This window comes from Molossus molossus, unplaced genomic scaffold (assembly GCF_014108415.1).
Source record: "Molossus molossus isolate mMolMol1 unplaced genomic scaffold, mMolMol1.p scaffold_m16_p_4, whole genome shotgun sequence".
NCBI lineage: Eukaryota > Metazoa > Chordata > Mammalia > Chiroptera > Molossidae > Molossus > Molossus molossus.
Genome location: NW_023425377.1, coordinates 81,468,443 through 81,484,155, shown reverse-complemented (window position 1 = coordinate 81,484,155; position 15,713 = coordinate 81,468,443). Strand labels below are relative to the sequence as shown.

The 15,713-nt window shown below is 56.6% G+C and overlaps 1 protein-coding gene across 3 annotated transcripts; it reads left to right on the top strand.

Annotated features, from left to right (window-relative positions):
• The first annotated feature begins 1,978 nt into the window (after window positions 1-1,978).
• On the top strand, window positions 1,979-15,149 carry ARHGAP45 (Rho GTPase activating protein 45). Of its 3 annotated transcripts, none has more exons than XM_036240159.1 (23): window positions 1,979-2,221; window positions 3,088-3,415; window positions 5,969-6,112; window positions 6,327-6,411; window positions 6,494-6,566; window positions 6,677-6,743; window positions 6,866-7,003; window positions 7,108-7,172; window positions 7,330-7,440; window positions 7,516-7,596; window positions 9,390-9,578; window positions 9,784-9,921; window positions 10,018-10,208; window positions 10,323-10,441; window positions 10,551-10,634; window positions 10,776-10,880; window positions 10,989-11,161; window positions 11,340-11,528; window positions 11,622-11,759; window positions 12,025-12,263; window positions 12,347-12,557; window positions 13,694-13,802; window positions 14,022-15,149. In XM_036240159.1, exons 1-23 carry the CDS (start codon window positions 2,132-2,134, stop codon window positions 14,279-14,281), a joined length of 3,327 nt encoding a protein of 1,108 aa, XP_036096052.1. In that variant the 5' UTR covers window positions 1,979-2,131; the 3' UTR covers window positions 14,282-15,149. The 3 variants fall into 3 exon arrangements, with proteins under 3 accessions (XP_036096052.1, XP_036096051.1, XP_036096053.1); XM_036240158.1 differs by lacking the exon at window positions 1,979-2,221 and adding an exon at window positions 2,228-2,418; XM_036240160.1 differs by lacking the exons at window positions 1,979-2,221; window positions 10,551-10,634 and adding an exon at window positions 2,228-2,418.
• The last annotated feature ends 564 nt before the right edge of the window (window positions 15,150-15,713 follow it).

Genomic DNA, 15,713 nt, shown 5'->3' with positions numbered 1-15,713 from the left:
AGAAGCTATTTTGTGAAACCGTGTGCACGCGTGTCTGTGTGCCAGGCTGCAGGTGTGTCCACAGATGGCTCTGTGCATGCATCTGGATCCAGCTTGAGTGTGTGCATGCATAGGTTTGTGGACACATGCAATTCATAGGGCATAGATGAGAACCCAGCTACAGCAGACTGGACCCCCAGTTGTGAAGGCCTCTGCTAGGCCTGGGAAGTGGGGGGGGGTTTACATGCAAGCATGGGCTTCATAAGAGCCTGGACGCTAGTCCCAGGGCCAAGGTGCCCATGTGGGCCTGGTGCCTGAAGGCAGTACCAGTGAGTACCTGGCCACGAAATGGGCATGAGGCCAGGGCTTTGGAATGTCTAGAGCAGGTTAGAGGAGCCCAGTGGGGGTGGCTGGGACCTTAGGACTTCAGGCTTCCTAACCAGGCCAGAATCCCTCCAGCTAGCCAGCCCGCCCTTAACCACCTGGTCCTGGCTCCTAGAGCAATGAGTGGTGGGCAGAAGGAATTTCTAGGCTGGGCCTGGAGAGCTGGATTTGGCGTAAGGGTCTGCAGCCCGCATGCCGTGCCCTGGAGATCCACCCCTCTCACCTGAGATCACTGAGGGTTGATGTTGAGTAAAGGGGTTGGGGGTTTGGGGGCGGGACTCTGGAAGTGTATGGGGGAGGGCCCAGACTGGGTGGGAGGACTCCAAGAGGACAGGTGGTCATGGGGGAGGGGATCTGTACACATGGCTGATACCAGGATGTGAGGAGGTTCATGGTGGCCTCAGGAGTATTATCAGCTCTGCTGCCCAGTATGTCCTTGGTCAGCCTGTATGTCCCTGGAAGGTAGGGTGGGAGATGGGCGTAGGGAGATGAACTGAGGCCAATGAGATGACAGGGGGACTGAAGGGAGGATATCTGTGTCCCAGGTCTGAGTTCAAAGCTTCAGGTCATTCATTTCATCTGCAGAGCTTCTTGGAGTCTAGCATGTGCGTGCATCAGTGTCCCTGCAGCTCAGTGTCCCCACGTGTCATCGTGCACATATATCAGTGTACCTGCATGTCATCATGCCCACGTGTTTGTATTCCCATGTCATTGTGCCCATGTTTTTTTTTTTTTCTCTAATACTTTTAGGTAAAGTTCTTTATTTAATAAAAGTTTTTTATTTAAATTCAGTTTTCATAGTAAACGCAAATTTTTTTCTTTATTGATTTTAGAGAGAGAGGAAGAGAGATGGATAGAGAGAACACCAATTGGCCACCTCCTGCATGCCCCCATGGGGGATCAGGCCCACAACCTGGGCATGTGCCCTGACCGGAAATCGAATCAGCGACCTCCTGGTGCATGGGTCGGCGCTCAACCACTGAGCCACACCAGCTGGGCCCGTGGTTTTTTTGTTTGTAATCCTCACCCAAGGATATTTTCCACTGATTTTTTTTTTTTTTAAAGATAGAGTGGAAGGGAGAGAGAGAGAGAAACATTGATGTGAGAGAGGCACATTGATTGGTTGCCTCCTGCAGGACCCTGACTCGGGTGAGGGTTGAACCTGTAACCTAGGTAGGTGCCCTTGACAGGAAATAGAACCCTGGACCCTTAGGTCTGCCGGCAGACGCTCTAACCGCTGTGCCAAAGTGGCCAGGGTGTGCTCATGTGTTTGTATTCCCGTTTCATCCTGCCGGTTGTCAGTGATTCTGTGGGTGTTCATGCCCCTGTGTGTGTCCCTGTGGGTGTTCATACATCTGGGTGTGTCTAAGTGAGGATCAGCGTCTGTGTGCTTCTCTGTGCCCGCTGGTGCCAGGAGGGGGCGCCCAGTCCAATGTACATGCCCAGCTCTTGAAAGTGGAGGTTGGAGGCAGGGCTGGGGCTGGGGGCGGGGCCTGGGACCCCACCTTCAAGCCCACTCTGTGGAGGGGCAGGCTGAGGCCTGGGAGGGTGGAGGGGGTGGGTCTGCGTCACCACCTCCGGAGGCCTTTTCCTGTGGGGGGAGGGCCCGCCAATGAGGGCTGGGCCTGTCACGTGGGCCTGACAGCTGGGGAGGGGGTGGCTAGTGGCTATGTGGTCCTGAGGTGGTCAGCTCCCGAGCTGCAGCGCAGAGACACCCCTGCCTGCTCTACCACAGCCTGCCTGCCTGGGCTGCTCTGCTGGCCCCACCATGTTCTCCAGGAAGAAGCGCGAACTCATGAAAACCCCTTCTATCTCGAAAAAGAACCGGGCGGGAAGCCCCAGCCCACAGCCCTCAGGGGTGAGTTAGCCTCTAAGTGGAGAAGCGGGTGGAGACCTTGGAGGGGACAGGGTGTGCCCTCTGCTTGGGTGGCAGGGCAGGGGCCCAGCAGCAACATGCTGGGCCTAAGGTGGGGAGCTCACGCCAGTTACAGCCCCCGCCAGGCGGGACTGCAGGGGCCACGCAGGATCAGCCAGGACCCTGGCATTCAACTCATGGTAGGAGTCTTTTGGGATGGCCGCTGCCTCCCCTCGTCTGGTCCAGGGCTGGCTGCAGGACCCAGGGAGTGGGGTGGCGGTGCCAGGGTGGGGGCAACATTTGGTTGTGGACTCTGTAGGGTGGGACTCAGGGAAATTGGGGGCTCCGGTGCCATTGGACATTAGACCTATGGCACATCATTGGGCAGAGGGTTTAGAACACAGCAGAGAATCTAACAGGATCACTGGGTGTAGGGCCTCCAGGGCCCAAGGGTTGTACACAGTTTGGGAGTGTCTGTGGGACTCAGGGATCTCCAGGACCCTTAGGGTGTAAGAATTGACAGAGGTGTCTTTACCAGGGTTTAGATAGGTCTGCTGCAGCCTGAGGTGGGCCACAGGGCCCAGGGCCCTCTTCTGGCCCTCCCTCCCCCACCAGGAAGTGGGGTGCCCGCACCCCTGCAGGCCCCGCCCCTGGCTGTGGTTTGGGCAGACGTTGTTTGTGAAATCTCTGGGGAAGAGGATGTTGGGTAACAGGTGTGGGAGGGGCATGGCCCCAAATCTCAGCCCTCTGACCTCCGGCCTTTGACCCCCATGAGGTGAGGCTGAGGACCCCCCCAGAGCCCCATTTCACTTCTGGGGAAACTGAGGTAGTACCTGGGCCAGAGCACCTGCCTTATCCCCGACCCCCAGGAGCTGCCCAGGAAAGATGGGGCCGATGCTCTGTACCAAGGACCCAGCCTGGAGCCACTGAGTATGGCCTCCAGCGCCAAGGCCACAGGCACGCTCAAGAGGCCTACGAGCCTGAGCCGCCATGCCAGTGCTGCCGGCTTCCCACTGTCTGGCACCAGTTCCTGGACACTAGGCCGAGGCCACCGAAGCCCACTGACAGCAGCCAGCCCCGCTGAACCACCCATCGAGGGGCCCTGCCCCGATGTAGAGGACATCTCCCACCTCCTGGTTGATGTTGCCCGCTTTGCTGAGGGCCTGGAGAAGCTCAAGGCGTATGTTCTACATGATGGTGAGAGCCAGCAGGGACACTGAGGCCTGGGTGGAAGGCCAAGGTGGATACATATATCCCAAACTCTGTGGGGTCAAGGCAGGATAGAGGAAAGGACTTGGAGAAGCTTAGAAGGGGGTCACAGGGAGGGCTTTGTGAGGGAAACCACTGTAGCTAAGGCTTTGAGGGATATGTAGGAGTTTGGTGGCAACTAGGAGAGAAGGGCATTGAGGCAGAGGAAACGTGATGTACACAGGCTCAGAAACATGCAATGGAATTTTATTTGGGGGAACAAGATTTGGGTGTTGATGGTACATGAAATGTTGAAGCTGAAGGTATGGAGATATCAGGCAGAAGGATTTTGGATGCTATCCTGAGGGCAGTGGGGAGCCACAGAAGGTGTTACAAAGTAGGTGAACAGAAGTAGGACAAAGTCAGATTTGTGTGTTGGGCCGAAATAAGCTAGAAGCAGGATGAGGTCTGATGGAGAGAGTCAGAAGGAACAAGGGGCAGGACAGCGTGTAAGCTGCAGGAGTGAGCAGCCTGTGGGATGGCAGTTCCGTTTTCTCCACAAGACTGACAGCCTGGCTTCCTGCTGAGTTATTTTCATCTGTTTCCTGTTTGTCCCTGGCAGCCCTGACAGGCACCTTAGACCAGGCAAGCACAGCACCTTGTGTGCTGCCTGCTCCTCCCGGAAACCACGTGCCAGGGTCATGCCAAGCGCTCTGACCACCTCGCACTACGCACCCATTTTACAGATGGGAAAACCGAGGCCAAAGTGAGGCGAGTGGGGCCCTGACCCCCTGGCTCACCCAGCCAAGAAGGGGACAGAGCCAGATCCAACCTCAGCCTGCAGTTGCCTCTGCGCCTTCAGGGCGCTAGTGAGGGGCTCTGTGTGGAGGCCCAGCCACTTCTGGGTGGGGGTGGGAGCCCCCAAGTTTATCTGGTCACAGGGGCTGGGCCTGAGTTGTTTCCTGGGGAAACTCTCTAATCTCGGTTCCTTTCCTATTTTGGCACTTCCTTGGAGGTCTGGCCTGAATGGGGCTGAGTCTTGGAGGCAATTTGGACGGGGTTGGAGACGTACTTCTCTGTGCCTGAGCTGTCCTGGGCCTGGGAAAGGGACTGGAGCAGAGAGGATGTGGGTTTGAGTCCTAGTGCTCAAAAATGGACCAGATGCCTCCCTCTCTAAGCCTCAGGTGTCTTATCTGTGAATCAGAGCAACAGTATGCCCTGGGCTTAGTGACTGTTACCAGGTGTTCTCAGCATATTGTGACTATTATCTTGGGGACCAGTGTGCTGCTGCGTGGGGCCCCTAGGTGAAGGGACAGAGCAGGGCGTGCGTGGGGTCCGCAGCCCTCTGGGAGCACATGGCGCTTGGGGACGCAGCAGCTGCTGCGCTTGGCTTGGCCGTGTCAAGTTGGGCATGTCCAGGCTTCACTGGAGTCAACTTCCCTGGAGTCAGCTTCCTGGGTGGGGTGCTGCAGGGACCCAGGTGGCTGAGGCCAGGTGACACAAGGGGTGAGGGTCCAGGTGTGTGGCAGGAATGCCCTGGGAAGAGGCATGGCCTGGCCTTTCCCCAGCATCTTCCCTGGATTCCTGAAGCCCCTTCCTGCCTTTTTGAATCGTCCTCAGTATCCGGACCCCCCAGGATTCAAGGCATGGGGGCCATCCAAAGAAGTCCTCAGTGCTGAAAAGGGTCAGGCACCTATTTTCAGTTTCACCTTATGTTTTGAGGATGCCTACCAGGCACAGAGTCAGAAGGCCCTCAGGTGTCAAAGCTGTCCTGTGTCTTGGCGCCGAGCTGTCCCTTCCCCTTACATACACTGCTACAGTTTTATTTTTTAGATGGCGGGTTTTGCACACACTGGTCTGCCTGCACATGGGGCTTTTAAGAACATTTGAAGAGGGCATTTAAAACCCCAGTTCAAAGATGCAGAGCTAACCCTGACCCTCCTTGGCTCCACCACCATCTATGGCTCCCCTTTGCCCTTGAGATAAAACCAGGCAGGGTCCTTCTGTTTGGTGTTCTCATGCCTTCAAACCTAGTATAGGTGGAAAAGATGTGTGATCCTTGAGAAATGACTTTGCCTCTCAGTGTTTCAGTTTCTTCATCTGCAAAATGGGGATGATGACAGTGCCTCTCTCATGAGGTGGCTGTTGGGAGAGTGTGAGGTAACAGCGTGCTTGAGGCCTGGTGCCAGGCAGGTAGGGAAGGAAGAGAGCTGGATAGAGCCTTGAACAGCTCTTAGGAGTTGGGGCAGGAAAGGGGCCAGGTGGGCTGCATGGAGGAGGAGGTACCAGGATTGCAACTTGACAGACAAGCAGGAGTTTGCTTTCTGGAGGGATGAGGAAAGTGTTCTGAACAGAAAGAATTGCCTAGGCCAAGGTCTGGTCTTTGTTGCCTTGGCCAGCAGCTCAGAGAGGGACAGTGCCCACAGCGCGCCCCAGGGAGCTACTCTCTCCCACCTCTGCCTAGTTTTTCCAGCTGGGGACAGGATCTTTGAGGACTAGGTGGGCAGGTTTTTCCTGGGGCCAAGTCCCTCCCTCTCTGCTCATACCTGCTCTGCCCAGCAGACCTGCTTGAGGCCCGCCGACCCCTGGCCCATGAGTGCCTGGGCGAAGCTCTACGAGTGCTGCGCCAGGTCATCTGCAAGTACCCACTGCTGAACACTGTGGAAACGCTCACAGCCGCTGGCACCCTCATTGCCAAGGTCAAAGGTCAGCTGGCCAGGACAGAGCAGCAAGGGCTCTCTGCCTGGAAGGGTTTCCTGGAGGAGGGTATGTTTGAAGTGGGTTTTGAAGAATACCTAGGAGTTTTATGGGCATACTTGCTCCAGTGGTTTCCCTGGGCTAAGGGCCTCCTTCAGTTAGTTGCAGGGGTGGTCACATCCAGAAGGGGCCAAGCCCCCTCATCCTTGTCTTTGCCCTCTAGCCTTCCATTATGAGTGCAACAATGAGGCAGACAAGCAGGAGTTTGAGAAGGCCTTGGAGACCATCGCTGTCTCCTTCAGTAGCACGTGAGCTTGGGGCCTGCGGGGCTGGAGTATGGGTGTGTGGGGCCCTTTTACCTCTGGATGCTGACCACCCCCTGCCCTGCAGTGTGTCTGAGTTCCTCATGGGTGAAGTGGACAGCAGCACCCTTTTGTCAGTGCCCCCTGGGGATCCGAGCCAGGTGAGCAGGGGTGGCCTCCTCTGTCCAGGGTTGGTGATGGTGCTCTGCAGGGTTGGCATCAGATAGGACCCAGCAGAGGGCTGGACTCACCTGGGTCTCTCCCTGCACAGTCCATGGAGAACCTGTACGGACAGGGGAGTGAGGGCACCCCGCCCAGCACTGAGGACTGTGATGCGGGTGAGTCTCTGAGCCACACATTCTGGGCGGGCACTTGCTTGAATGGTGGATGGAGGAGCAGGGAGGCCTGGGACTGAGGGTGTGCTGGAGGGTGGAGCCCAGGCTGAGAGGCCACTCTGCAGGCTGCCTGCTGCCCGAGGAGGTGGACATGCTGCTTCAGCGCTGTGAGGGAGGCGTAGATGTGGCCCTGAACTACGCTAAGAACATGGCCAAGTACATGAAGGACCTCATTGGCTACTTGGAGAAGCGGACTGCACTGGGTGAGAGCTGGTTCTGGGTGAGATCTGCCAGAGGGCCCCCTCTCCTCAAGTACCCCTGCTCACTCCCCTCCCTCCTGTACTGACTCCTCTTCCCTGATCTGCAGAGATGGATTTTGCCAAAGGCCTGCAGAAGATTGTCCACAACTGCAGACAGAGCGTCATGCAGGAGGTGGGGCCACGTGCCTGGGTGTGACTCTGCACCTGAGAAGGGCCAAAAGGAAGGGGCTCCCCATCTATGCTACAGTGGTGGCTGAGGGAACCAGGGAGGGCTTCCAGAAGGGCCTGGGTGCTGTTCTACCCTTCTGACTGCTGTCTCCCCCTCAAAGCCCCACATGCCCCTCCTGTCCATCTACTCGCTGGCCCTGGAACAGGACCTAGAGTTTGGCCATGGTATGGTGCAGGCAGCGAGCACGCTGCAGACTCAGACCTTCATGCAGGTAGGCTGCACCCAGGAGGGTGGGCTAGGATGGGGGGGTGCCAGGGTCTCCTACTCACAGCCCATTTCACCCTAGCCCCTAAACCTGCGGCGGCTTGAACATGAGAAGCGCAGGAAGGAGATCAAGGAGTCCTGGCATCGTGCCCAGAGGAAGCTGGTACCTCCGGAGGCAGGCGGGTGGGTGGGGGTGGGGCAAGCAGGCCTCAGAGTAGCTGCAGTCCCAGGCATGGACCTGTGCCGTGCTGTGGTTTCCCCAGCTCTTGTACACTCGATGTCAGCTTACTGAGTACCCTTTTCTGCTCCTGGCCTCTTACACTCATCCCACATCCAGAGGCTCGCCCCACGTCAGTCCACCCTCCTCCCTTTTTCTTGGCCCTTTATAGGTGATCAGCTATAGAGGCCACATGGCTTATTTCACTAAATCTCTATTGATAGGTATTTTAGCTGTTGCTGAGCTGTTGCTGTTTCAAACATGATTGCTGTGACAAGCCTGTGCCCCGTCTTTCAGATGTGTGATCAAATGTTTATTCTAGATCTGTGCATGAAAGGGAATGACTGGGTTGGGGTGTGAGTGTATGAGCTACACTCTTGAGTCAAAGCTGCACTTTTCCCCGTCTGTGAGCTCAGTCATATCCTTTGCTCCCTTTGGATTGGACTGTGGCCTTTATTGATTTGCCAGAGCTCTTTACATATTAGAGAACCCAGCCCCTGATAATGTGTGTTACAGACTCTCCCTACCCAGTTTATTGTTTGACTTTTGAATTTATATGTGGCCTATTTTACCAGGTAGAAACCCATGATTGTCAGCAATAGTCTTTTCTTTCATGGTTTCTGGGTTTGTGTCTTGCGTCAAAATTTTTTATTTAAAAAATTCTACCCTGGCCAGTTTTTCTCAGTAGTTAGAGCATCAGCCTGGGGACCAATGAGTCGCAGGTTTGATTCTGGTCAAGGGCATGTACCTTCGTTGCAGTTTGTCCCCAGCCCTGGTAGGGTCGTGCGGAAGGCAACCAGTTGATGTGTCCCTTTCACATCAATGTTTCTCTCTCTCTCTCTCTCTCTCTCTCCTTCTCTCTCCCTTCCTCCTACCCACTCTATCTGATGATAAATGGAAAAATATCCTCGGGTGAGGATTAAAAAAAAAAGTTCCCCCATGGTTTCATCTAGTACCTGTAAAAGTTCTTTATGTTTAAGCCTCTGATGGTGCCGGCTGCAAGGCGTGGCCCCAGAGGGCCCATGAGTTTTGACTAAGTGCCTTCCTGCCCACCCAGAGGGTGCTTGACTTCCTGGGCTGGGCGGCTACACTGTTCTCCTCTGTGTGAGGGGAAGTGAAAGAGAGCGTGCGTCACCAGCCGCTCTGACTGGGATGGGTAGAGATGTCAGGGGACGATGTTGGCTGTGCCTCATTCAGAGCTCAGCTCCCCAGGCTGTCACATGCGCACACCAGATACTAGTTCCTCCTGCAGTCCCATTCATCGTGTTACCTCTTATTCTTCTCCTGTCAGTTCTTGGGCAGGTGCCTGTTTGCCCACTGGGCCATGGGATGTCAGCACCAGAGACATGGGCGGTGGCGGTGCCTGTCTTCTATTTTTTTTTTTTATCCTCACCCGAGGACATTTTTCCATTTTTTGTTCAGACAGAGTTGGGGGGGCGGGGGGAGACAGAGAGAGAGAAAAACATCAACGTGAAAGGGACACATCGAGTGGTTGCCACCCACACGACCAACCAAGGCTGGGGACAAACTGCAACCGAGGTACGTGCCCTTAGTGGGAACCAAACCCGGGTCTCTCTGGACTGCAGGCCGACGCTCTAACCGCTGAGCCAAACCGGCCAGGGCCAGTGGCGGTGCCTGACTCAGTGTCTGGCTGCTGGGCTGGGGTGTGGGGGAAGCTGGAACACTGAGCCCAGTGGGAGGACAGCTTGGAAATGATCTCCTCACTCCCATGCCTACAGCAAGAGGCAGAGTCCAACCTTCGCAAGGCCAAACAGGGCTATGTGCAGCGCTGTGAGGATCATGACAAGGCCCGCCTGCTGGTGGCCAAGACAGAGGAGGAGCAGGCGGGCACTGGGCCCGGGGCGGGGGGCACAGTCTCCAAGACCCTGGACAAGCGGCGGCGCTTGGAAGAGGAGGCCAAGAACAAGGTGAGGGTGGGCGGGAGGGGGCAGTGGAGGATGAGACCCAGGGGGCAGTTCCTAACACACTGTGTGGTTTCTCACCTCCAGGCCTTTGCCTGGGCTGTGCGTGCTGCAAGGAAAGCCCTCCCACCCTGTTCTGTGGGCTGGATTTCTGTGTGTGGCTTGAACCCCAGGCTGAGGCCTTTCTGTGCACCCTTATGCCCCACCCTAGGCAGAGGAAGCCATGGCCACATACCGTACATGTGTGGCGGATGCCAAGACACAGAAGCAGGAGCTGGAGGACACCAAGGTGACAGCGCTTCGGCAGATCCAGGAGGTCATCCGGCAGAGTGACCAGACCATCAAGTCGGTGGGTGCCAGGTGCTCCCGTGCTCTGGCTGTGGGCAGGCTGAGCAGCTACCCATGCAAGCTCCTGACCTCCCCACCTGTGCCCCACCTCCCTCAGGCTACCATCTCCTACTACCAGATGATGCACATGCAGACAGCCCCGCTGCCTGTACACTTCCAGATGCTGTGTGAGAGCAGCAAGCTGTATGATCCGGGCCAGCAGTACGCCTCCCATGTACGCCAGCTGCAGCGTGATGAGGAGCCTGATGTGCACTACGACTTTGAGCCCCATGTCCCCACCAATACCTGGTATGGCCATGGACACGTGCCCTGGGAACTGGCTTCCCACCTGAAATGGGCGGGTGTGATGATGCCTCTCTGACCCCTATTGTGGCTCCTGCTTGTGGCTCTTGTTCCCACCAGGTCCCCTGTCATGCGTGCCCGGAAAGGCAGCTTTAATGTTGGTGACACTGCAGAGGCTGCCAGTAGCCCTCCGGAGGAAGGTGGGCCCAGCAACGGGTTGCTTGCCAAGGAGCGCAGGGGTGAGTGCCCAGTGGGGGTGAGTGCCCAGCAGGATCATGGGGTGGGTGAGGCCTCCCTCCAGCTCTTCTCAGCCCCACTCAGCCCTTCACTAGATGCCCCATTCTGCAGGTGGGCGTGGACACCAGGTGCACAAGTCATGGCCAATCTCCATCCCAGACTCTGATGGCAGTCTGGACCCCAGCCCTGGTTCAGGTGAAGGGCCTGCCCTGCTGGCTGGGGACAGAACTCACCATGTGGCCAGGGTGATGGAGAGGGCCCTTGGGGGAGCATCTGGCCAACCAGATGCCTGCTTCCTCCTGGTTCAGGGTGCTGACACCCCTATTTCCTGTTCAGGGGACTTTAAGAAGTTCGAACGGATGTCATCCAGCGGCACCATGTCGTCCAGCGAGGAGCTGGTAGACCAGGAGGGCAGTGCAGGGACGTCAGCATTTGAGCAAGGTAAGGGGGCCTCTGACCCAGGCAGTTGGGGGAGAGGAGGTTTAAACTCTGCCGGTGGGCCTGGAACTGACGTGCCTTGGTGATAGTGACCATTTGTCCCACCCTCAGCTGACCTCAATGGCATGACCCCTGAGCTGCCAGTGGCTGTGCCCAGTGGGCCCTTCCGCCACATGGGACTCTCCAAGGCAGCCCGTACTCACCGGCTCCGAAAGCTCCGCTCGCCAGCCAAGTGCCGGGAGTGCAACAGCTACGTCTACTTCCACGGCGCTGAGTGTGAGGAGGTGAGTGGGGCCCCAGACATGGTGGAAGGTCCCACGCAGAGCACTGGGAGCTCTGGGAGTGAAGATCTGGATTGTGCTTCTAGAAGCTGACCTGTGTGTGGGTTGGTGGGTCGTGAGGGCTTCAGAGAGGAGAGGAGGGAGGGGTCCCACGCTCTCTGCTTACTGCGTGCTGCTCCAGTGCTGCCTGGCCTGCCACAAGAAGTGTCTGGAGACCCTGGCCATCCAGTGTGGGCATAAGAAGCTTCAGGGCCGCCTGCAGCTCTTCGGCCAGGACTTCGGCCAGGCGGCCCGTGGCACCCCCGATGGTGTGCCTTTCATTGTCAAGAAGTGTGTCTGCGAGATCGAGCGGCGGGCACTGCGCACGAAGGTGACTACTGGGGGGACAACAGCAGGGGCTCCATCCTTGAAGTGCAGGGAGGGGAGGCAGGCGTGGGCCAAGGCTGACCCTAGGCCCCCACAGGGCATATACCGGGTGAATGGGGTGAAGACACGTGTAGAGAAGCTGTGCCAGGCCTTTGAAAACGGCAAGGAGCTTGTGGAGCTGTCGCAGGCCTCACCCCATGACATCAGCAACGTCCTCAAACTCTACCTGCGCCAGGTGAGCCCCCTGGGGGCAGAGCAGATGCTGGGCCAGGACCTGTGCCTGGCAGGACCTCTGCCCAGCAGGGGTGGGGCTTCCTGGGGCGGTGGGCTACTAGGCCAGGGCAGGAGCAGGTCTGATTATAGGTTAGGGGTGGAACCAGCACCTGGCAGGGGTGGGGCTGATGCTAGAGGCATGGCCCGTGGCTGGGGAAGGACAGGAGGGGACTGGGTCAGGACCACTGATGACACCCTAACTCCCACCCCGACCTGTCCTTTTGCAGCTGCCTGAGCCACTCATCTCCTTCCGCCTCTACCATGAGCTGGTGGGGCTGGCCAAGGACAGTCTGAAGGCGGAGGCTGAGGCGAAGGCGGAGGCGAAGGCAGCGTCCCGGAGTTGTCTGGATGAGGCTGAGAGTGAGGCGGTGGCCATGGCCATGGTGGGCCGGTTGCGGGAGCTCCTGAGTGACCTGCCACCTGAGAACCGGGCCTCGCTGCAGTACCTGCTGCGGCATCTGCGCAGGTGAGGGTCAGCCAGGGAGGGGTCCAGGGTGGCCGGGTCAAGGGAGCCACATTCACCTGCTTCTGCACCTCCTGGCTCCCCAGGATTGTGGAGGTGGAGCAGGACAACAAGATGACCCCCGGGAACCTAGGCATTGTGTTCGGGCCCACGCTGCTGCGGCCTCGGCCCACAGAAGCCACCGTGTCTCTCTCCTCCCTGGTCGATTACCCCCACCAGGCCCGCATCGTGGAAACTCTCATCACCCACTATGATCTGGTCTTTGAGGAGAAGTTTGAAGAGGCATCTAGGGGCCAGGTGAGGTGGCAGGTGGACCCTAGGGCTGTCCCCCTCAGGAGAAGGTGAAAGCTCTGCTCTCAGAGGTGGCGAGGTGCAGATAGGAAGAACTGGGAGGTGTCTGGTTTCTACAGGGATAGCTTCCAAGGGAGTTTTTTGAGTAAAGAACTGACAAAGTGTGGGCTCAAATCTGAGGAGACCCCACCTGGTGCAGAGGCTTTGGCTCGCCCTACAGCCAACCCCTCAGATGTGTCCAACCTGCTGCTTTACCTGGTTGATACATTTTAACTTTTTTTCAAATTTATCTTTATTTTATTTATTTATATATTTTTAATCCTCACCCGAGGACATTTTTGCATTTATCTTCAGATAGGGTGGAAGGGAGAAAGGGAGGAAGAGAGAGAGAGAAACATCAATGAGAGAGAGAGACATCGACTGGCTGCCTCCCACACAACCCCAACCGGGGCAGGGGACAAACTGCAACCGAGGTTCGTGCCCTTAGTAGAAGCCCAGGACTCTCTGGTACGCAGGCCAACGGTCTCACCGCTGAGCCAAACCGGCCAGGGCTGCTGTTGTTTTTCAATTGATCTTTTTAGAGAGAGGAAGGGAGAGAGAGAGAAACATTGATGTGAGAGAGCAACATCAATCCATTGCCTCTAGTACATGCTTTTTGGTGTATGGGATGGTGCTCCACAGTGACAGGAGCCAGTGTCTCTTGGGGGCTGGACAACAGGTCCCTGGTCTACAGAGGCAGGAATGGGTATGGCTTCAGGACAGCAGTTCCCTTGCTGACTGTCCCTGCTGGAGGAGCTCAACCATTAATGACATGGGAACAGGGCTCTCATATCCTCAGATGTAGTGAGTGGTAACAACTGTTAGGGACTTTTTGTAAAGATTTTTAAAATTTTATTTTATTTTTGAGAGGGAGCGGGAAAGAGAAAAACACTGATTGGTTGCTTCCTGCATGCCCCCTACTGGGGATCAAGCCCCAAACCTGGGCAGCCTTTCAGTGCATGGGCCAATGCACAACCAACTGAGCCACACTGGCCAGGGTCTGTTAGGGATTTTTTAAATGTGGCTAACTTACAAGACAGAAAATGGAGCTTGGATGGGGTGGATTCCCATGTCCCTCCCTGACTTCTCTGCCACCCCTGCAGTATGAGATGTCCACCCAGCGGGCTGAGGTATTGCTCCAGGTACCCTACTGTGAGGCCAGCGAGGGAGCTGCCTTCCCCCTGCAGGAGGAGGCTGAGGACAGAAGCCCAGGTGAGCGGTTCGGCCTAGGTGCTCAATGGGAGATACCTCTGCCTGTCTCTCTCTCTCCTTCTGTCTCCCCTCCCTCCGTGTGTCTGCTTCTCTCCTTCTGCCTGTCTCTCGCTCTCTCCTTAGTCTTTCCCTCTGTCTTACCTCCTGTCCCTCCCTCTCCTCTGTCTCTACCTACCTCTCTCTCCTCTCTGTCTCTCCATCTCTGTCTCTCTCTTACAGACCTACCAGGATCCCACGTTGCCTCCAATGACTCTGATTCGGAGCTGGAGGAGGGCCCAGAGCTGCTGTCCTCAGCAGATGCGAGCACCCTGCACCACCTCAGCTTCCTGGAGAAGCAGGGCAGTGAGGCCAGCGTGGAGGAGGCCGAGGCCGGGGACAGCGGCAGTGAAGAGCAGTTGGGGCGCTCGGCTGGAGAGGACGGTGACTGGGAGGGGCTGTCCCAGTACAGCACCAACAAGCCAGAGCAACAACATAGCTGAGGGCTGGCCTCCGGCATGAGGCGCTGTGGCAGGCAGGTCACAGCAGGCACTGGCCCGGAGAGGTGGCCAGAATTTGTCTAGCTGGGGCCAGGGGTAGCCTGTGCTATGGCTGGGGGCCAAGCACCACCTTATTCCAGGCTCCTGTCACTGTGGATGCCCCTGGGCCTGGCCACACTATGCCAGCCAGGCTCTTTGCCCAGAGTGCCTCAGCTGCAACGTCCACTCACCAGGAGGCCCCCTGGCTCACAGTGATGAGGCATTGCCAATCACCTTTTCTACAAGCTTCCAGAAGTGTGGGCAAGTCCACGGTCCACCCAGTGCCCCTTTGCATGACCTGCTTGGCCGAGCTGGAGACTGCTCTCAGGAATCACCGTGGGGCCGTGTGGACAGAGGAACCGCCTGCATGACCCTTCCTTTGCTTGGGGCCGGCCACTCCTTGGACCTGCCCTGACCTATAACCTCTAGTTGCCAGGCTGTGTAAAGCCAGTCTGACAGCCAGGCAAATAGCAGGAGCCAGGAAGCAGAACTGGGTTTGGACATCTGGGGTTTAGGTACATGGTGGAATCCCTTCACATGTGCATTTTGCTTAAAATAAATTTGTTAATCTGAGTGGCAGCTTGGGAATGGGGACACAGGGGTCCCTTTGCTCCTTGCTGGGGTGGAGGGTATGAGGAAGGAAATTCTACGCCAAAATGGCCCAGTGAGGTACGTGAGCCCAAGGAGCCCTTGAGGCAGGCTGTACAAACATGCAGATGTTAGATAACCACGTCAGCCCTGGCTGGTGTGGCTCAGCGGTTAGAGCATCGGCCCATGGACCAGAGAGTCCCGGGTTCGGTTCCTGCTAAGGGCATGTACCTCAGTTGCAGTTTGTCCCCGGCCCCAGTTGGGGTCGTGTGGGTGGCAACCAATTGATGTGTCCCTTTCCTTTCACATCGATGTTTCTCTCTCTCTCTCCCTTCCGCTCTGTCTGAAGATAAATGCAAAAATGTTCTTGGGTGAGGATTAAAAATAAATTAAATTGCCCTGGCCAGTTTGGCTCAGCGGTTAGAGCGTCAGCCTGCGGTCTGGAGAGACCCGGGTTCGGTTCCCGCTAAGGGCATGTACTTCGGTTGCAGTTTGTCCCCGGCCCTGGTTGGTCGTGCGGGTGGCAGCCACTCGATGTGTCCCTTCACGTCGATGTTTCTCACTCTCTCTCCCTTCCTCTCTCTCCCTCCCACTCTATCTGTACAAAAAATGGAAAAATATCCTCGGGTGAGGATAAAAAAATAAAATAAAATAAATAAATAAATTAATTAAATTAACGGATAACCACGTCACATAAATGTCCGCTCAGTGCTATTCAGGAGAACCTTCCAGAGGGTGCAAATGCTCTCCATTTTGAGTACCAGCTAACAGCTGCATTTCCATTTTCTTTATTTTTTTTTTTAAGGGT